The sequence below is a fragment of the Drosophila mojavensis genome, unplaced genomic scaffold, assembly GCF_018153725.1.
Source record: "Drosophila mojavensis isolate 15081-1352.22 unplaced genomic scaffold, ASM1815372v1 contig_36, whole genome shotgun sequence".
In the NCBI taxonomy this organism is placed as follows: Eukaryota; Metazoa; Arthropoda; class Insecta; order Diptera; family Drosophilidae; genus Drosophila; species Drosophila mojavensis.
Window position 1 is genome coordinate 5864218 of NW_025318858.1, and position 19930 is coordinate 5884147.

The 19930-nt window shown below is 35.9% G+C and overlaps 3 protein-coding genes across 5 annotated transcripts in view; 1 reads left to right on the forward strand and 2 right to left on the reverse strand.

Moving 5' to 3' along the window:
• Positions 1-7937, reverse strand: part of LOC6576082 (protein eyes shut) — a 70386-nt gene extending 62449 nt beyond the window's left edge. Inside the window, exon 1 of one of the 2 annotated variants that reach the window (XM_032728412.2) lies at positions 7169-7937. The gene's annotated coding sequence lies outside the window, so the exon portion shown is untranslated. Of the gene's footprint in view, positions 1-7164 lie in introns of both variants that reach the window. The other variant, XM_002002049.4, reaches the window with a different exon arrangement.
• Positions 1-11934, forward strand: part of LOC6576083 (MKRN2 opposite strand protein) — a 73463-nt gene extending 61529 nt beyond the window's left edge. For both annotated transcript variants that reach the window (XM_015164964.3, XM_002002050.4), the window contains 3 exons: positions 9045-9525; positions 10446-10632; positions 10732-11934. In XM_015164964.3, coding sequence (XP_015020450.2) covers positions 9164-9525; positions 10446-10632; positions 10732-11118 — 936 coding nt within the window. In that variant the 5' untranslated portion in view covers positions 9045-9163 and the 3' untranslated portion in view covers positions 11119-11934. The remainder of the gene's footprint in view (positions 1-9044; positions 9526-10445; positions 10633-10731) is intronic.
• A 188-nt stretch (positions 11935-12122) lies between these two features.
• On the reverse strand, positions 12123-13702 carry LOC6576084 (Golgi-associated plant pathogenesis-related protein 1). The gene is made up of 4 exons (XM_002002051.4): positions 13539-13702; positions 12703-12810; positions 12415-12641; positions 12123-12353 (listed from the first exon to the last, which is right to left on the reverse strand). The coding sequence occupies exons 1-4, from the start codon at positions 13551-13553 to the stop codon at positions 12266-12268; spliced, it is 438 nt and encodes a 145-aa protein (XP_002002087.1). The 5' UTR covers positions 13554-13702; the 3' UTR covers positions 12123-12265.
• Positions 13703-19930: the final 6228 nt, after the last annotated feature.

Genomic DNA, 19930 nt, shown 5'->3' on the forward strand with positions numbered 1-19930 from the left:
ATCCGCTGCCAATGTAAGCCGCAAGAAAGCCAGAGAAATATGAGGCATGCTTCACGTACTCGCACTCACACTCACACTCATATTCGCACTCGTCTGTGTGTGGTAAATGCTGTCCGTCTATTTAACTAACTGTGCATAATTCATAATTTAATTAAGAATCCAGCGAAATGAAAAAAGTTACACAGCACATAGACATGCCCTGCTGTGTGTGTGTGTGTGTGTGTGTGTGTGTGTGTGTGTGTGTGTGTGTGTGTGTGTGTGTGAAGCCCCAGCACAGCTGTTTACCGTGTTGGGTTTACGTTTTACCCTTGTCACTGAGGTGAGGTTGCACAGCTCAATGTGTGTGTGTGTGTGTGTGTGTGTGTGTGTGAGTGTGTGTGTGTGTGGGGCAGCTTGGCATCGTGTAGCAATTTCTGAAATGGCCAATGCTGCAGGGCCCTAAGTCAAACGAGGCGTCAAGCAAATCTGCGCACTCAAGTGCCAGGACTGTTACGTGCAGGTGTAAGTGTGTGTGTGTGTGTGTGTGTGTGTGCGCGCTAAATAGTCGAAGTAAACTCTCAGATTTAATGACAGGTGCCAGCAATCTTGAGACTGTTTCCCTTTAAGGTGTATTAATAGCGGCGATGCCAGAGACGCCGGTTCGCGCAGCTAAAGTAATTGTTTTGGGGTAATAGCGCATTTTAAATTAAGTAATAAAAATAAAAGAGATTTGTGTTATTTATATGCTTTTCCACGGGGATTTTCAAAGTAAATGTCGAAAGGAAATAATGTACATATATATTCTAGATCAGCTTTAGCATGGCTGTTCGCTCATCGGACTTTGGACTTTGGATTTAAGCATTGAATTTCGGAATACTATAGATTTTCTTATATGTGTGAGCTCGAAGAGTACCTTACAAGTACAAATCTTATTTTTTTTTTTTTTTCGATTTTTACTAATTTAATTTGAACACAGTTCAGGCTTTTCAATTTATTTATTACATTTAGATGTACATAGCTATTAAATTTATATTTATTTATTAAATTAATATTTTTTTTTTACTTATTTATTATTATACTACATCGATTATTATATTATATGTATATCGATCTTAAGTCTATATCAATTGAAATATGAAAATGTTAAAAGAAGATTGATTACTTTATCAAATCACAATTAATTTTTTATACAAGCTCTAAAAATAATATATAATATATGATTCATATGTAAATGTGATTCCCTTCTTCTTAAATATTAAATATATTGCGTTTTTTGTGCAAACTTTAAGTTTTAAGAGTTTTACATGACAAAACACATTAAGAACCTCTCGCAGCTATACTGCAGGAGCGAGCACTCACACACACACACACACACACAAGCACTCGCCCACAGAAGTGCTAACTCAGTGACAACAAAGACTAAACTAAATTAGGTGTTCGGTAGAATGTGTTGAAGAAGCAGCGACCCCCTGAGAGGGTGACAGCATAATGTGAGTTTTAAATTTAAAATTTTACATGATTTAAGCCAGAGCAGCAGCAGCAGTAGCACCAATAAAAACAACAACACATACGTGTGTGAAAAGGGAGAAGTGCTCGACGTGAGAATGCCCTACACATACTTTTTACTCTTTACTTGTTAATATTAATTTGAGTATACATATTTATTAATCTTAGTATACAAATTTACTATGAGTGATGATATTTGGAATTTAGCTATACATCCATTCAGAATAATATCCATCGAAATTGAAGGATACGATTTTGATATAGAAAGCGATGCAGTGAGTCATCTCGGGCAACTTTGTTTATAATACCTTCGAACTTTATTAAAATTAACACTAATTTAAAATTGTGCACTGTTTACTGGGGTCTTCAGCTTTAATTAGGTAACCTGATTTAAGCATTTGCTCTCATATAATTTTAAATTTTGTCTAGAATATCAATAGCTTAATAGATTTTTTTTTCTAATTATAGAAGCCTAAAACATTTTCTAACAAGTAAGAAGGCTCCAGTCGAGACTGCTCGACTGGGAGATACCCTGAACTTACACTTATAAGCACGCGCTCTGCTAACTGCGCAGTAAGCAGCGGCTGCGCTTGGGCTGCACTGTAGTGTGGGCAATATTATGAGAATTTATTAGTTGAATAATTTCTCTTGTAGTAAGAGTATCTTAATGAAACTTTTAGAATGTGTTCATATAGTTGAAATGTGTGTACATTCCAAAGCACAAGTCTCTAGTACTTGAAATGCGTTTTTTACAAATTGGGGGCGAAGGGAGCGTGGTATTCAAAATCTGTAAATTGCAAAATCTTTGTGTCTATTAACTCTATATACAACGCAAATTTGAAGTCTCCTGGCTGAAAAGTGTTCAAATTAGGCTGAAAAAACAATGTCGATTTTTCGATTATTCTCGATAAAAAAGTTATCGGATGAGTTATCGAAAAAATAAAGCAAACTCGTACTGCCTATGGTATACACGAGTATGCATGCCAAATTTCAGCTCTCTAGCTCTTATAACTTCTGAGATCCTTTTGCTCATACGGACGGACGGACGGACGGACAGACGGACAGGGCTATATCGACTCAGCTCGTCGTCCTGATCAAGAATATATATACTTTATGGGGTCTGCCACGCCTCCTTCTGCCTGTTACATACTTTTCACAAAACCATTATACCCTGATTTCCCATTTTCAATGGGTTCAGGGTATAAAAATTAAACAGCTCGTTCAGTGACATTAAACCATATTAGTTCCGTCCAAGATAAATAACTTGGAATGAAGAGATCCAATGTAGGCTTTATCTAGATTATTTACATGCTACAATTGTCACCATTAAACCAATATAGCCTTTTTAAGACTCTCCTGCCATGGGTTCAGGGCGTAACAGCATCGTCGTAGTGGCAAAGAAGATGCTCAGGAGTAATCGACGCACGTTGCGTGTGTGTGAGTGAGTGTGTGCGTGTGCGTGTGTGTGCGGATGCATGCGCGTGTGTGCTTGTTTGTTGTTGTGCAAATGTGCGACCAACTTGAAATGAGTGTCTCGCAGTAGCAGCAGCAACAACAACAACAACAACGACAACAACAACAACAACGATAACAATGCGTTGTTCAGTGCGGAAGCGGAAACTTCAAAGCGCGCACACTTGGGCTTTGTGCGGCTGCCCAACGGTATGGCGTATAGGCTTATGGCCGGGGCGTGGCTGGCGGTAGGTACGGTCCGCCTGGCCCTGGCACAGGTATCATACATGTCGAGCGCACCTGAGTGCGTCCCTCTCTGAGTGAGCCGCAGTGTGTGCGTGTCTCTGAATTAATTCACTTTCGAGCCTTCGCTTGAGCAACTTCTTCGTGGTGCATGGACCACGGCTAACCTTATTGTCAATTTGGCTTACTTCAATTTAGCTTGGTCATATTGTTGCTGTTGTTGTAGTTTAGTTGAGCGTACGGCAGCTCAAGGATGTTAGAAAAAAATAAAAATAAAAATAATAATAATAATACAAGCAAAGAAAAGACAATAAAAATGTTTGAGTCATTTTAACTGGCTGCTGCCTGTCGGCTTAGCAATGCCGTTAGTGTGGACCATTTAAAGCCGTTGCTCTTGCTGCCTGTCTGCAGTCTTTTTTGCTGTTCGCACTTTCCGAATTTTCAAGTTTAATTGCAGCACACGGGGCATTTGAGCCTGGCTATAAGATTTGCCCGAATAACGCTAAATGTGGCGTGAACTGACGGAGGGGCCATAGTAAAATTAATCATTTATTTGTTTGGATGTATTTAAAATGTAGTGTCTGTCAATTTGTTTATGTCAATTTAGTCTTCAAATTTGAAATGTTTATATAAGTCCTGATTGAATTAGTTTTCTCTACGCAAATAAAAATTGAAATAATGAGGCAAATAATAGTAAAAACAAAAACAAAAATTAAATAAATATACCAAAATTTAAAAAATATAATAAAAATGATAAAATATATATTTTTTCAAATATATTGATTTGTAAAAAAAATATATAAATACAAAGAATAATAATAATAATCAGAATTTAATTTTCTAAATATATAAACGAAATATAAAAATAAAATTACATTTGATTTACTAAATATATAAAATAAAGATTTTAATAAAATTACATAAATGAAGTAACATTTAATTTGCTGACGTATTTATAAATTACAATATTTTCTTTATTTATTTATTTATTTTTTTTTATCATATACAAAGAAGTAAGTATAATTAATCAATTAAATATTTTTTAGTTAATAAATGGCATTTTCTTTTCTTTCTTTAAGAGCATTCAAAGTTCGTCTTGCTTGTTTGGCGTTTGGGTTTTGGCAAGTGTCAAAGGATTTTTGAGCCAGATTCGCAGATCCTGTTTCTCACATTTTTATTTCTTTTTATATGCTTTGCATTTTTTATGTGTCTGCTGCTGTTTGGCAGAATGTTTTAACTGTTTTTTTTTTCTTTAGCATTTTGCTTGACATTGTGCATAAATATTTGATTACTGAATTTTGCGCACACTTCTCATTTAGTTGTGTGTGTGTCTGTGCAGAGATCTCATTAAATTCAGTAAAATGCGTGAGTTTTGCTTTCATTTTTTTTAGCTTCAACATCTTCTTTTAGCTGGCCTTTTTATGTTTTCACTGTGCAAACAATTCGTTTTGAAAGAAGTCCTTGGCCAAAGGATGCAAGTTGTAATTTCATTTCTGACAACTGCTCTTACAACTCACATGTGTGTGCGTGTGTGTGTGTGTGTGTGTGCGTGTGTATGGTTGGCATGTTTGATTCGCAAGATAAAGTTTGTTTGGATTTCTTAGCTCGCACTTGAGATTGTTGTTTGTTATTTCGGCTGCTACCGTGTTAGCAGCAGCAGCAGCAGCAGCAACAACAACAACAACGACATAAAGGGAAACAGATGATAAAGAGCAAAAGTAAGGCTGCAGCGTGTCATTGTCATATCTGTTATTGCATTTGTTCTGCCGCTTGTTTGCGTCGCCTTTTCGTTATCTCTGTCCTTGCTGACAGTTCAACAATTTTGTCAGGCAATGTGTGATGCATAATTGGAATACCTTTGATGACTTACAAAACAAGGAAAATGGAAATTTAAGAATTTTAAACTGCTTTCTACAATTAAATACTAAAAGTCTCTTAAAGGGTATTTCATATTCGTTGCTCTTTTTTTTTTTTGTTATTTATTTATTTATTTAATTTTTATATAGAGTCAACTGAATGTCTAAATTAAAATTTCTGAAATCAATTTCATTTTTATTAGCATACAGCTCATATAGGGTTGTTGCTGTTGTCGTTATTGCCTTTGGCGTTTGCCTTTCGGCTATTGCCCAAAACCCAAAACAAATTAAACTTTTCACTTTGAATGTGTCGTGCAGCAGCTGTTGCTAAAAATCTTCGAAATTTGAAATAGAAAATAAAATAAAATTCGCAAAAAAAAAAATAATAATAATAATAAATAAAATATGCCCAAAACAAATTTGCATAAATATATTTTTGATGAATTTTAATTTGCTCTCAATTGGTAACCAAATAAACTTGTATATATATTTGATATTGATATTTCTTTTATAAGTTCTCAAATTTATTTTTTTTGGCTATTTCCATTTGCTTACTTTATTTATTTTGTGGTTACATTTTATTCGCAAGCTCTAAATGAACTTAGAGTGAATAGTGTTTGACGAATTATTTAGAATATAAAACTTGAGCCAAAAATGAAGTTTTTTATTGGTTTTGTGGAAATAATTGTGTTGAAGTTTTTGTTGATAGAAAGTGAGGATTTAAATTTATAAATTCGTATTTTAAAATATTTTATTCTTCATAATAAAGTATAAGTTAAGTTGAGTTTGAATGCCATATAGAATGTAAATGTTTTTAGCCACAAAAAACTTTTTAATTCTAATCAAGGAAAAATACTTTATTTAACCCATTTGGAGAGCATGTTTTTGCAAGTTTGCTGGCCAACTTTGAATTTGGCTTTAAGAATGCAAATCATAGCGATATCCTCTTTGGCATTTTGCCCTTTTCACTATGGGCGTAGCAAGAAAAGCAATAAATTTGTAACGAATGAAAATGTCAATATCCAAATGAGTGAATTGTTGTTAAAGACGAATAGAAGAAAAGAAAATCTGATTTGGACTTTAAAAAAATATTGCAATAATAATTATAGTAATGATAATATATAAAATTAACCATATAAAATAAAAAAAAAATATCATAATATTTAAAATAATAATGAATTAAAAATAATGTATATATACATATATATTATTTTTAAGTTTTAAGAAGTAAAATAAATAAAATAAAATAAAATATAAGCAAGAACCTTTATCCGCCATAACTTATTGAAAATTACCAACATTTTAAATAAATAAAAAATCAGGAAATTTTCCATGTTATGTTATATTATTTCAAATTTGCAAATTTCCAGTGCTTTAAAAATAATAAAATAATAATAAACTTGCAATGGTTTTGCTCTCAGTATTTGGTTTTCAAGCTGCTGCCAACCCTTTCAGCTAGCTTAACCCACATCTCGGAGTTTAGCTGTGGCTGGCCCATCATCGTTTTCATTTGCATTTGAAATACATGTGTATTCATCAAGAGCTAGTGCTAGAGCTAGACCCAGACCGCATTTAACTGTTTGATTTGCGTTTACTGTTGCTAAATGTAACGAATTTCTTTCGATCTCGAGTGGACGAGTGGACCCATATCAAAATGTCTGCTGCGAGGCTGTCATCTTTTGAGGGGCCAACTTTTTGTGGCGGCAAACTTGGCCAAAGTAAACAATTTATTTGACGCCCGCAAGTGCCACGCCCCTTAATTGGTAGAGCGATAAAGCCAGAGCCATTTTTTTTTTTTTGGCGATTTGAGCCATTTAAGAAAATTTGTTGAACATTTTCGTGTTTGTGATGTGTTGGCTGCCAACTTTGGATATCTTTTTTGAGAGCGACGATAAAAGCGAAAATGTCACATTTAACATTTCTGACAATGTTGACAACCAACACGGCAACAGCAACAGCAACAACAACAAGAACGACAACAACAATCAGCAGCAGCAGCCGCAAATCTGCCACGAAATGTTGGTAGGGAATCAGTTAATGCTTTTGAATTTGTTTGGCTTGGCCTATTTCAACTGACATTTTGCTGGAATGTTTGTTTGTTTCGAAGAAATGTTTGTGCTACTCTTACCTACCGGAACGGTTTAGGTCATTATCCTTGTGATATCCTTGTTTAGCTGGCCGCTTGAGTGTGTGTGTCTGGCGTTTTTCGGCACCTCATCGATTAGCCAAGTGTTGCCATGCAACAGAGGCGGCCACTTGCCAGTAGCAGCAACACACACACACACACACACACACACACACAGACACGGGCACCGACACACAAGCAAAAAGGATTCGAGCAGGGGTCGCGAGGTAATTGGTCGCAAACCGCATAAACTACAAACAGAGCGGACCGGAGCGGGAAAAGTTCGAGCGGCGGGTGGTTAGGCTACGTGGAGACCGCAACGTGGTGACACACAGACGACGACAACGACGGCGATGACGGCACACACACACAGACTTTTACACACAGGGCAAAAGGGGGCAATAAAATAATGCACGTAACTTTGGCGACAAGGGCGGCGGCGTGCTGCGACTTGAGTGTTTATATTTTTGTTTTGGCAGGATAATGCGGCATATCCTTCAGGCTGGTCAACCCTAGTTGAGCACAACAATGAAATCCTTTTCTTTGTTATTTCTTTTATTTTCTTTGGGCGCGCACTTAACACCAGTCAAAACAGTTTCAATTTGCGTTAATAATTCTGCTTAGGTTTCTCAGCTGTCATTCACTGTGATAATGATGATGATCATAAAACAGATTTCACTGGGCGTCTGTGGCAACGCTGTTAGTCAGTTCTTAGCTGCCCTTTGCGACAACAACACGACCGACTGCTCGCACGGCTCGCCGTCAACTGGTCCCGCCTCGAGGTTCGGGCTGACGCGTTGCACGTCGACCCGCAGCGACAGCGTCAGGGAAATTTGATGTGAGCTGCAGCATATTCACCACAGCAAAGCGAAATGCAACTTGGGGCTGTTCTCTCTCAACTTAGCTCTAGCTAGGCGTTTGCACTCTCCCTCGCACGCTATTGCCGGCTCGCTCTCGCGCGAGCACTGCTAGCGCTTTGCGTCGTGGTGAGTTTGCGCCTGGACTCAATTCACATTTCACTCGGAGATTTGTTTTCATTTTGCCGGTTTGTTTACGTTTTCGCCCATTTTCACCTCAGCCGGCTTTTTAGCGTCGAGCATGTGACAAAACACATGACAATATTTGTTGGCTCAAGCGTCTAAAAATAATATTGCATATATAAACAGATTGGGTGGCAGGGAGTTTGTTAAAAAGTTTGAAAGTCTCAATGGAAAAACTATTTGGGATTTGTTATTGTTGCTGATTTCTGTTTGCTTTACGAATATCATTAATTATTTATAGAAAAGTATGTATATGTAGTGAAATAATTTTTTATTCTTCTACAGCGTGATTCTAAGCCACATTTTATTTAGACTGGATTTAAATACAATTTATTTTCTAGTCTAGATTGTCCAAATATAGGTATAGTCAGGTTGTTTTAGGATATCCAACAACCCAAATTTTTTTATGGTTTTTTTTATTTAATAATAATAAATCTTAAAATATTTTTTAAATAAAATTATTGAGTTATTTATTATTTAATTTATAATATGTTTTCATGCACATCAAGTTTTCTTAGATAGTTGTGTATAAATGCATAAAATTATATCCAAAACAGATTTCATATATCCCCCTTCTCACTCAGTCACTCTCTCTTTCTCTCGCTATGTTTTTGCAAAGTCGAAATCAGGCTAATTAAAATGTAGGCACAATGAAACTCGACATTCAAGAGATTTGCCAGATTTTGGGGGGCGTGGCAATGTCCGACTGCCTTCGTCTGTATGGGACATGACCGCAAAAGCCGCTGGGGGTACGGCCAAGGTTTGGACAAATCGTACAAACTGCTTTGGTCACATTTTCGGCTGGTTTTGGCTTATTTACAAGAAATGTTCGTTTTATTGCAGCACTGCGTAACCACAAGGACCAAAGAGGCAACAACAACAAGAACATACAATAGAGACAAAGTGTATCAATTATAATACGGGTGCAAGCTGAGCAATCCGAACTGACCAAAGAGGCAGCCATGTTGGCGACAACAACATCAAGAGCAACAGCAACAACAACAAGGAGACAATCTACAACCACAATTACCTCAGATCCGGGCATTCTGTGTTTTCATCACTGCAACGTAAAAGTTTTCTGCTTCGTTCTGCCCCTCAGCTGTCCCCATTGCAATGCGCAACTGGATGCGGATGCGGATGCGGATGCGGATGCGGATGCGAATGCGAATGCAGAAGGCTCTGCAAATGCTGTAGCAAACGCATCTGGTGTTGGCTCCATGACCATTTCGAGACTACTGCCCTTTCGCTTGCCCTATCCCTTTGTCCGGGCCACGCAGCATCCATGTGCAATCGTCCTGCGTCCCTCCATCGGAGACTTTCTCAAGTAAGTAAATGGTGCTACTTTGCGAGCGTATAGTAATTGATTGGCTAGCCAACGCGGCAGAAGTTGAATGTGTTTTATTATAGTAAAAATTTGGATTATTTGCGATCATGTTTAGATAGAAGAAAATAGATGAAAAGATTTGCAAGATACAAAATTAAGAACTAAATTTAACGCTGCACAAGTGACTGTCATGATACCCTGATATATGCCTATATTATAGATCCACGTAAATGGACTATTTAATTTTGATTCGTACGTCTTCGAGTTTTTAAGATCGATGCAATCCTCCATATGACGTAACGATTAGGCAGGTATTGGCAAAGATTAACAATTTATTTGTAGCATACTTTGGGCAGTCTGCTGAAAAAAAAGAACAATATATAAAATATATAAAAGATTTAAGCTTAAAATAAATAAATAAAAATATATCGATAATTGAAAAAGTATCCAATTACTGTATAAATTATTAAATTGTGTTTATTCCAAAACATAAATAATGTCAAAAAAAAAAAAAAAAAAATAAATAAATACTTTGGGGTGTAAATAATTTAGTATGATCATTATTTGGTCTTATTTTTAAATAATCCAATTTTGTGTATTAGATCAAAAACAACTAACGAAATATTTAAAGTAAATGTTGATTGTCATACTTTTTCTTTGCCTTTTAACTGAACTATAACTGAACTTTAATTTTAGTGAATGATTATGATTTACATAGAATGGTAACAGTTAGATAGAAATATGTATTGTTGTAGCTTTGTTAAGCCAGACATTTGTTGGGCAATTTGGTGTTATCAGGGAAGCTGCTGCATAAGCCATTGATGGAATTTTTTTTTTTCCTTTTTTTTTTTTTGTGTTTGGCTTGTGTAATATGTAAAATGTATCTGATGCGTTTTTGTGTTGCCCGTGTGTTTCCGTAGCGATTACAGCAACGCCACAGATTTGCATATCGCGGTGACCACATCCGGCGGCGACATTGTCGAATTCGATAGGGATGGACTGCGGCGGCATCGGCGCGAAGATAATCCCCGCGACTGGTGGCAATCGTTGCTGGTGGGAGATGTGCCAGAGCCGTGGCATTACTACTGGGACGAGGTGCTCGAACAGGTGAGTTCCCACTTCATATACATACGCATATATGCATATGTATATGCGGATTGCATGCAAATCTTGATGCTTGATGTCTGTCTGCCTCATCCCCGTTAGATTTGTGGCGATTCAACGCGCTGGTCCATAGCCCGCTACGAAGAGAGCAGCCACAATTGCTACACCTTTGTCCTGGCCTTCCTGCAGGCCCTGAGCTATGCCCAGCTCAGCGATGCGGCCCGCACCAAAACCAGCTTCTGTGAGAAGTACATTGTGCCCCGAACGACAACGGCTGGCAAATACATCTCTCTCTATCGCCGACTCCGCCTAGCGGGCATCCACGTGCAGCGCCATCAGCCCAAGCAACGGCTCTCCAAATCAGTTGTCGCTGCTGGCAAGGATCTCAAAGTGGCCCACACAAAGGCCAAAACCAATGGCTATATCTGCAGCAATACGTACGCAACCCGTTCGCATCCACGCCAAACCCTCTGCACCATCGAAGAGTAGCCGCAGATGTGAACTAATCTATGTCGCATTCCGTTTTCAATTCGTTTCATTAATTTAGTAAAATTAGCTATACTTCTATGAGCTGGAATATCACAGATTCAAGTATTGATATTTGGCAGCACTTTAACTATGAATGTCTTTAATTTTAAATATTTTTGTGGGCAAATTATCGATAGCATACGCCAATCTATCGATACCTTTTTTCGTGTAGATAAAAATATAGAAATAGATTTTATTATCGTTCCATTTAGTTATTTGTTCCTACACACACGCACTTAGAAATTGATATTCTTATGTGTATTGACTTCATTTAATTTTTTCAATCTTTACTTAAACTTTACCTTATATATTTATTTTTAGTCTTTTAAATCTGTTTTTTTCCAGCCTTAATTTATGATAAATTCTTCAATCGCTTTATTATTGTGAGTGAGCAAAAATCGCATTTGATATGCCTACTACTATTATGACTACTCCTACTATTTTGTTTATTATTAACCATAGCTTGCAAATAATAATTTATCGTTTGGCTCTTTCTCGCTCTGAGCTTGTTAAGCAACCGATGCGATAATCTGTTGCTCTCTGAGTCTTTTCTGAGAATGTGAGAAAAAAAAATAATATATTTTTTGCAGTCATCGGCAATCGCTCAAAAGTTATATGCGAGCTTCGTTATTAATCCTAAGTGCACCTTAACATACCTATATGTTTACTTCAGTTTATTTAGTTATTGCGGAACGAGAGCCCTTAACTATAATATTGTATTTAATGTGATTATGAACAGTGATTTTTAAAATAAAAAATATAAAGAATAAAATAAAATGATTTTTGAATATTTGTTTAAATGAGATGGGTGATAAAAGTAATGAGTGAACAAAGTATTTAAAAAATCGAGAAAAATATAGGGAAACAAGAGTTTATATGGGACGACCCATCGTGCTGTCATGATCAAGAATACTATATTTGCAAAATGATCGTAAACAAACAATAAATAATTAAATGAAATAAAATGCAATGTATTGATATGCCATTTAATAGTTTAAGTTTTTTATAACAGATAATAATAATATATAAGTGTTTGTACAATTCAAATTTATATGTGTATATATGTATATATAGTATGGCATATCAAAAGAGAGAGGCTTGTCAGTTCTCAGTTTGGAGGCGAAACATTCTCCCTGAAGTTGTTCATCATGTTGCCAGGTGGATCATAGTTGCATACTATGTAAACTGTATTTCCTCTGCAAAGTAAAATTAAGAGTCAAATGATCTGATTGTATAGACGGCTCATTGAATGCTTACCTTTGAGCAATTCCAGCGCCCAAAAGTCTGGAGCCCTTCCAAACAACTTGGGTAAAGTGGCCAGTGCTTGACTGAAACGAGGGCGACCTAAAATTGTAGTCCTTGATTTCATCGTACCACGACTTCACAGCGGCTGCACCATTCAGATTGGCACCCGATGCCATGTACAGATTCTCTCCATATTGATTGTTCTGGCGATGCTGAAAGCTGTTTGTGTTTAACAAATGCTGTACAAATTTTGGAAATTTATTAGTTATATCCGTATATGTATGATTGCGAATATCTCACCTGCGCCCATTGGCTGGCAACTCTGCATAAGTTCTCATCCAACTCCAATGGCGGTGCCCCATGCTTGGCCCTATATTGGTTGTGGGCCTCAAGTACCTCAAGTTCGAACTGCAATGATTGGATTTCCTTATTTCTTACACTTTTTATATTTTTATTTATTTTTTAATGGGCAATTTTTTGACTGAAAATATATGCAATATGAAGTAAATGAACAATATACCATATTTATTAAAACAATTTATATCAAACTGCATTATTATAAATCAGCATATGAATTAATGAAACTCTAAACAATATGTGAAACAATATTTTGAAAATAATTTGATCCAAATATTAACATTAATATTTAGCCTTTATATATATATATATATATATATATATATTTTTTTTTTTTTTTTTTTTTTTTTTATGTACATGTAACTGTAATCATATATAATTAAGCCACAATCATTTCATTTTCCGGCTTGAGTAAAAATTTGTGTGACACAATGTCAATTTTTAGTCTTCGAGTAATTGACTTTAACTTTAAATTAAATTTATGAACGCACAAAAAACCTTTGTTTCACTCGTAAATAAATATATTTATAATGTATGCAGTTATAGCTAAATCCACATTACTCAGCCCACAAAAATTAATCCCATTTCAGATCTCAATGACGAATTAACTCAACTCAACTTTTGCTTAATACTTTGTATAATTTCAATGTTATTTATATATTATGAATTGTTTAGCAATTTTGTGCTCGCATATTCCAGAAATTAATATGCTTACTTTGTTACACGAGACATGAAGAGTTAACTGTGAGATATGAATAAAAAATAAATATAAAGCTTACTGCTCCGAAACTCATTTTGCTTGAAATACTTAAATGTGTTTCTTTCTCGGCACTTAAAATAACAATTTTAATTGAAGTACTCGGATTTCACTTGCACTTGCACTTGCACCGCCTCGAGACTTGTCACAGCCGTACTCAGATATTTAATGAGACTAAGCAGCTTGCCTCGTCTACGGCTGGGTTTTATTTATGTTTCTGCTGATAAGGGCTAGAAACCATAACTGGAGCAATTATTGCTGACTGGCTGACTAATGTTTTTTATCAGCTGAGCGGTTGTTAAAATCGTCACAAAATTACATAGATCTGTTTTGATTTCACGGAATCTAGAGCTATATACTCTGGGATTTTTTTGATAGTAAAGCTATACAAATGTATTATTTAATAACACAATTGATTTTTTTTTAGAGAAGTTCATTAACATTGTATAACTTCAAATGATTTTGGGAGAGTAAAAAATTAAAAATTTTATTGACTTATAAACTGCACCCATTAAACTCTATTATCAATACCGTTTATTTGATATAAATCATCTAGATCGATAGCTATATAATTATAGCTATTCGTAAATTGACTGTCTTTCTGTTATAAAGACATTATTAAATTCTATATCAGAAGGAAGCGAACTATAAGAGCTTATCTATTTTTGTTAATCATTTTTTTTTATACCCTGAACCCATTGAAAATGGAAACGCGTGACTATACGTGCGTGTGTATGCATGTGTGCATAAAAAAAGTGCAGAATGAGCAGAATATCAGCTTAGAGGGTTCAGGGTATCTCCTAGTCGAGCAGTCTCGACTGGAGCTTTCTTACTTGTTTTTTCTGGAATACAAAAGTTTACAGTGATAGCTAACGTTTGTATACAATCATAATATACGCAAATATTATACATATAATAACATATATTTTGTATCAGTATTTACCTTTTTGTGGTTAGTTGACGGCGGATTATGGCCCAATGCTGATGTCAAGCGCGACCCTTGTTAGCTGTCTTCCACGCTCTGAGCCATCGTCTTGGCCTCCGCCTTAGCCTTTTGTGGCTGATGATGCTGTTGCTGTTGCTGATGTTGATGCTGTTCGTGGCTGTCTCATTAATAATCGTAATATCTGCGCGCACGAGGCGGACTTTTCGTTATGCAAAACTGTCATGAATCAGGCGAAAATGTAATTACATTCTCCTTGATGAGCGGTGGGCTCATCAGCTGTGTCGTGCCAGCCTTTACGCCGTTCGCCCTGTTTGCCCCAGTCGCTCCAGTCGCGACATTTCATCTCGGATGTCGTGCATAACGTGCATATAAATTTTATAATGTCGTTGCCAACTTTTGAAGACACGTAATCTAGAACTAAATAAGTTTTCTGCCTTGTCTCGCGCAAAGTTATCCTTATGAGTTTTGAAGTCGACAAAGTTTTCTGGTTATTCTCCATGTTGTTGTTGCTGCTGTTTTTGTTGTTGGTGCCTCTGTCCATTGGGGTATAATAACGATGCTGTTATTGAATTTAAATGTTTTGGATGCTTAGCATGATCGTTGACGCGAAATGAGCTGCAAATGGATAACAGCAGCCATAAATAGACTGCAAGCGAAAGTGGGGCAAACCTGTATTGTTTGTAGGATAATTGAATAAACTTGAAAGAGTTTATTAAAAAAATAAAAATAAAAGAAAACTTGTATAGTAATTGAACAGTAATAATAGTGATTAAATATTAGTTTTCTATCGAACAGAAGACATTCTTTGCACTCTTTGTAAGTGTGGGAGGTACGCAAAGATGAAGATAGTATTAATTATTTAAAGTCTTCTGTTAGACTTTAATGCACACGTGTGGGTGCACTGAGGGTGAGATAAATGCCTATTGTTCATATTGTATTCAGTCTGAAATAATTATGAATTATTTAAGAAGTGGTAGGTTTGACTACGTGTTTTGCCTGTGAGTTGTCTTGGGCTTAAATATATTGTTTGTGAGTATATTGCGTATGTGTTGTGGAAAGAGTCTCAAATAATTTAAAATTTACGATTTGCAATTTTTTATATTTTATTTAAGATGCTTTTGCTACTTTTAGCGGCAGCATAATATAATTTTTTTTATTATTATTATTATTTTTTTTTTTAATTTATTTATTTATGCAGTCAACAGTGCGTATGATACCTAATTAACTTTAAATAGATATCGATTTAACGAACGGTAACGGAATATATAACGGTTTTGCCATCAATATATTGTAATGAAAGGAGTTGTCAATACTAGTTATATTGATATATGCAGCTATAATATAAGTTATATTGATAGCTATTAGGTATTAATTCACGAAGAAGAAAGAGTGCAGCTTGTTAAGCGTCAGTCAATATAACTATTAATTCTTGGTATTGAAATATATAAATATATTTATAGTGTGATAAGACTTGACCAAGATTGCCTATACAGAAAAAACAAACAGCTTTGCTTTATTGAATTCGACAGATGGAACTAAACTGAATCGAGTAAGTCAGTTCAAAATGTAAATATAGCTACTTCTATTCTGCCGATATCTATTATCTAAAATTTCGTGACATTTTCATGGTATAGTTATATACCTATATATAGCGCACATAATAAAATTTATATAGGTTACATAATTCTGATATCGGCTTGACTCACAAATTGCAAATGTCAAAGTGGAGCAATGTCATGTTATATTTATTATATAGCTTTCTGTTTTTGTATTTGCTCTGCACCTTGTGCCTAGACACTCCCATAATTTACGCAGTTTTTACAGAAATTGGCAAATGGGCGTGGGAGCAAATATAGCTTATATAGAGCACGTAATCAGTTGTTATGTTAGTGCTTTCCGGTCGATGAGTCAAATGCTCAGGAAGCGAGTTTTATCGGCTGTTGAAACCAATTTCGTATTGTTATTATGCAATTAAAATGGCAACAGTGAACTGTAAAAATGCACGAGTGCAACATTTGTAGCCAGTGGTGAAACTGAAATCAGAGAATCGGGACAGACCTTGAGCGGCACTTAGCACGGTTGAGGGAATTAATTCTTTTGTATCTATTCGCTGGCCCATTCTGTGAAAGCGAACTTTGCACCTTGCGGCAGACCCCAATAGCGGCGAGGTGTGGACACTCGAGCTCTTCTATGGCTGCCTAATGCACCCAATCCCCGCCAGAGGCAGCCGCCTTGCAGCCCCCATGGAACGCGCTGTCAGCATTGTCGAGCGAACCATTGAAAAATCTCAACTAATGTCAAACGCTTTGTCGTCAGTGTCGTCTGTGCAGGAAGGCATAGACTTTGCAGTTCACACTTTTGAAATTTGGCAGCTGATCTATGCACCTTAGTGGGCGTGGCCGCCATCAATTTGAATGGGATAAAAGCATTGTGCACGATGATGAATGGCCAGAGTTTGAGAAACAGTTGACGATTTGTCACACACATTTTCCACGAATTTTGGTTCGTTGAACTGCTCGAACTGCATCGTAAACAGATTGCAGATTGCAGATTGCATTTGCATTTATAAAGAAATCGTGTGTCATGAGTTCGCCAATAAGCACAACACTTGTTTCCCAGTGTCAGTGTAAATATTATCATCTGCTGGCCCCCCAGGCAATTAAGTCTATTTTGATAACCGCAGCGTCAGTCAAAGATAAACCACTGATTTCATTATGCAAAGTTGAGGAGACAAAGATCTAGGGCTATGACGAGTGATGAATGCTCTAAAGAGATTTTATAATGTTAAAGATATATGATAATTATATTTAACATTATTAGATTTTATAATGTTAAAGATATACGATAATTATACTCCGCAAATGAGGAACATAATCTTTTATCTAAAATGACTTCAAAGTTTTATGTTATTAAAGTGCATTTGGTCTTTGGTGTTCGCTTTTCAAGTCAAAAGCTTCTAGGTTGTTGATTCACTAAAGCAGCAAATGATTTACGCTAGCTCCATCTCCCTCTCCCTCTCTCTCTCTTTCTCCCTCATTCTCTTCTCTCTTTGATTTCAAGGTTCTCTCTATTTACTTCTACAGAGCAGCGCATAAGAAATGCATTCACACAAATTTCCTGTGTCAACTTGAAGTTTGAAGCGAATTAACAATTTGCGCTGCGGTCTGCGCTGCAGCTTAAGCCAAATTGCAGATTTGTGTTGACTTGCTGTCACTTGAAGAGTTTTTCGCATTTTATTTTCTTCTTTCTTCTTTCTTTCTTTTTTTTTTTTGTCACTTTCGATTTGTGTGCAACTGTGTGACAGCTGCCGGAGAAATAAGTGAAGCTGCGTGGCCCAGCAGCAAATCCCAAAATTCATAAATAATTTTAAATCTGGCCAAGCAGCTGCTGTTAAATTGTTAATAATTTCATTTTACGCACAATTTGGTGGCATTTTGCATTTTTAATTATCAGCTCAGCTGGCTTAATTTGCCGGCATGTCAACTCTTCCCCCTCACTCACTGCTTATGGCTTGAAATCTATGGCAAAATAATTGCATATTCAGCAGGAAAATTCAGCATATTTATTTAACTACTATAATTAAGACTGGCAGCAGGGTTTATATCAAAACATTCGCTCATGCACTCAATGCAGCTATGGGCACCATTCAAACTAAGCCAGAGGCGGATTATTGCGTATACGTCGCGTATTCGCGGCTGTTTATTTAAGAGATATACTATAAACAATCTAACCAAAATATTGCTGATAATACGATTTGTACAGAATATAAACTCTTGAGTTTATTAACAGGTTACTGTTATGTTAAAATATAAATGTTACTGAAGATATTTTTATTATACTTTCAGGCGCACAGATAAATGAATAACTTTAGATTTTATGTTAATTAAAAGAACTGAAGACTTGAATGAATTAGTCCGATTTGAATAAAATTAAATTAATTTAAATTCAAAATAAATATTAAACATTTATAAGAATATATATATATATATATATATATATATATATATATATATATATATATATATATATATATATATATATATATATTTGTATTTTAAAAAATTTCTTTTGCCTATAAAATATTTTATATATACCAAAACGTTAATCTTATTTTGGTCATTTCTAAGGTTTTTTAGTTGACATAATATATGTTGTTGTTTTTTTTTCTAGAAAATCAACAAAAATGTCACTTAACTACCATTTTTGTGTCTTAAACTAGCAATGATCTATCTTCTTTGCAGGCTGACCACAAAATAAGTTTAGCTTTTTGACATGTGCTATGCAGAAGTGGACGAGGACTTTAATTTGGAAAACAAAAAATGGGCAAATATCTAGAAAATGGAGCTAGGCATTTGCATTTTGTACAGTTTGTTGTCTTTTTGTGCACATCGATTGGTTCGGCTCGCATTGTCAAACAATAGAATATTGCTTTTTGCTGCTGCTGCTTGAACGTAACTCAACTCATCTTAACTCTGAGTAACCGCAGGAGTCTCTCTCGGCTGCAACAATGTTGATGCTTGCTAAGGCAGCATCATCATTTGCATTTGCATTTTCATGGTGCTTTATTTTACAATTTATATCGTTTGCAAATGGATATCCAATACATTTTACTTATATGCTGAACAGCACAAACACACACACACACACACACACACACACACACACACTCGAGCTGCACACATGTCCAAACGGCAGAGTACCGCAGTCTAACTTGGCCGAGACTTGTTCGTACGCTCAAGTTGGGGCAAGTCTATTAGATATGTGTGTTCCAAGCCAAATGCAGCAATGAAACTAAATCGAATTCAAACAGAAAGTTCATTTACAGTTCATCAAGTCTGCCTCCCACTCACTCACTGACTCTGACTCTCCGAGTTCTGGCAAAACCAAACAAAGGCTTCCTCCAATCCAATCCAGACGCCATTCCAATAGGCAATAGTTGGCGAGAGCGTTCAAGTTTTTGAAAGCTGGCTGGTACATAAATTTCCAACTTGGCTTTTATGCTAAATTAAATGAGCCTGGAAGCCAAACAGGCCGTATAGTTGAGGTGCCTGCACATGTAGTTGATACCCTAACTGCAGTGCATTTGTAAGGTATATCAGACTCAATGTGAAATTGAATAGAGTAACTGATAAATGCAGCTGCTTAACTCTGATCTTCTCTTGGAGCTGTCAATTTCTGCATCTTTTCACATTTCAATTTTGAATTACAGGGTATCTAGCATGCCTCCATTTGACTCTCCAGCTACGCGTATGCGTTCGATTGACGTCAAAGCAAGTCGAAAACTTGCGGCGCTAAGATGCTAAATTAATTTGCCAATTTGAGTGAGAGCCTGACTCGAAAGAAAACTTTGCAGCGAGACGCAAGTGAAAGTACACGATGCATAATTTGATATTTCAAAGCTGAAATTGAGTGCAAACGACAGTTGAATTCTCTAATCATTGGAATCAATTATTTTTTCTTCAAATCTG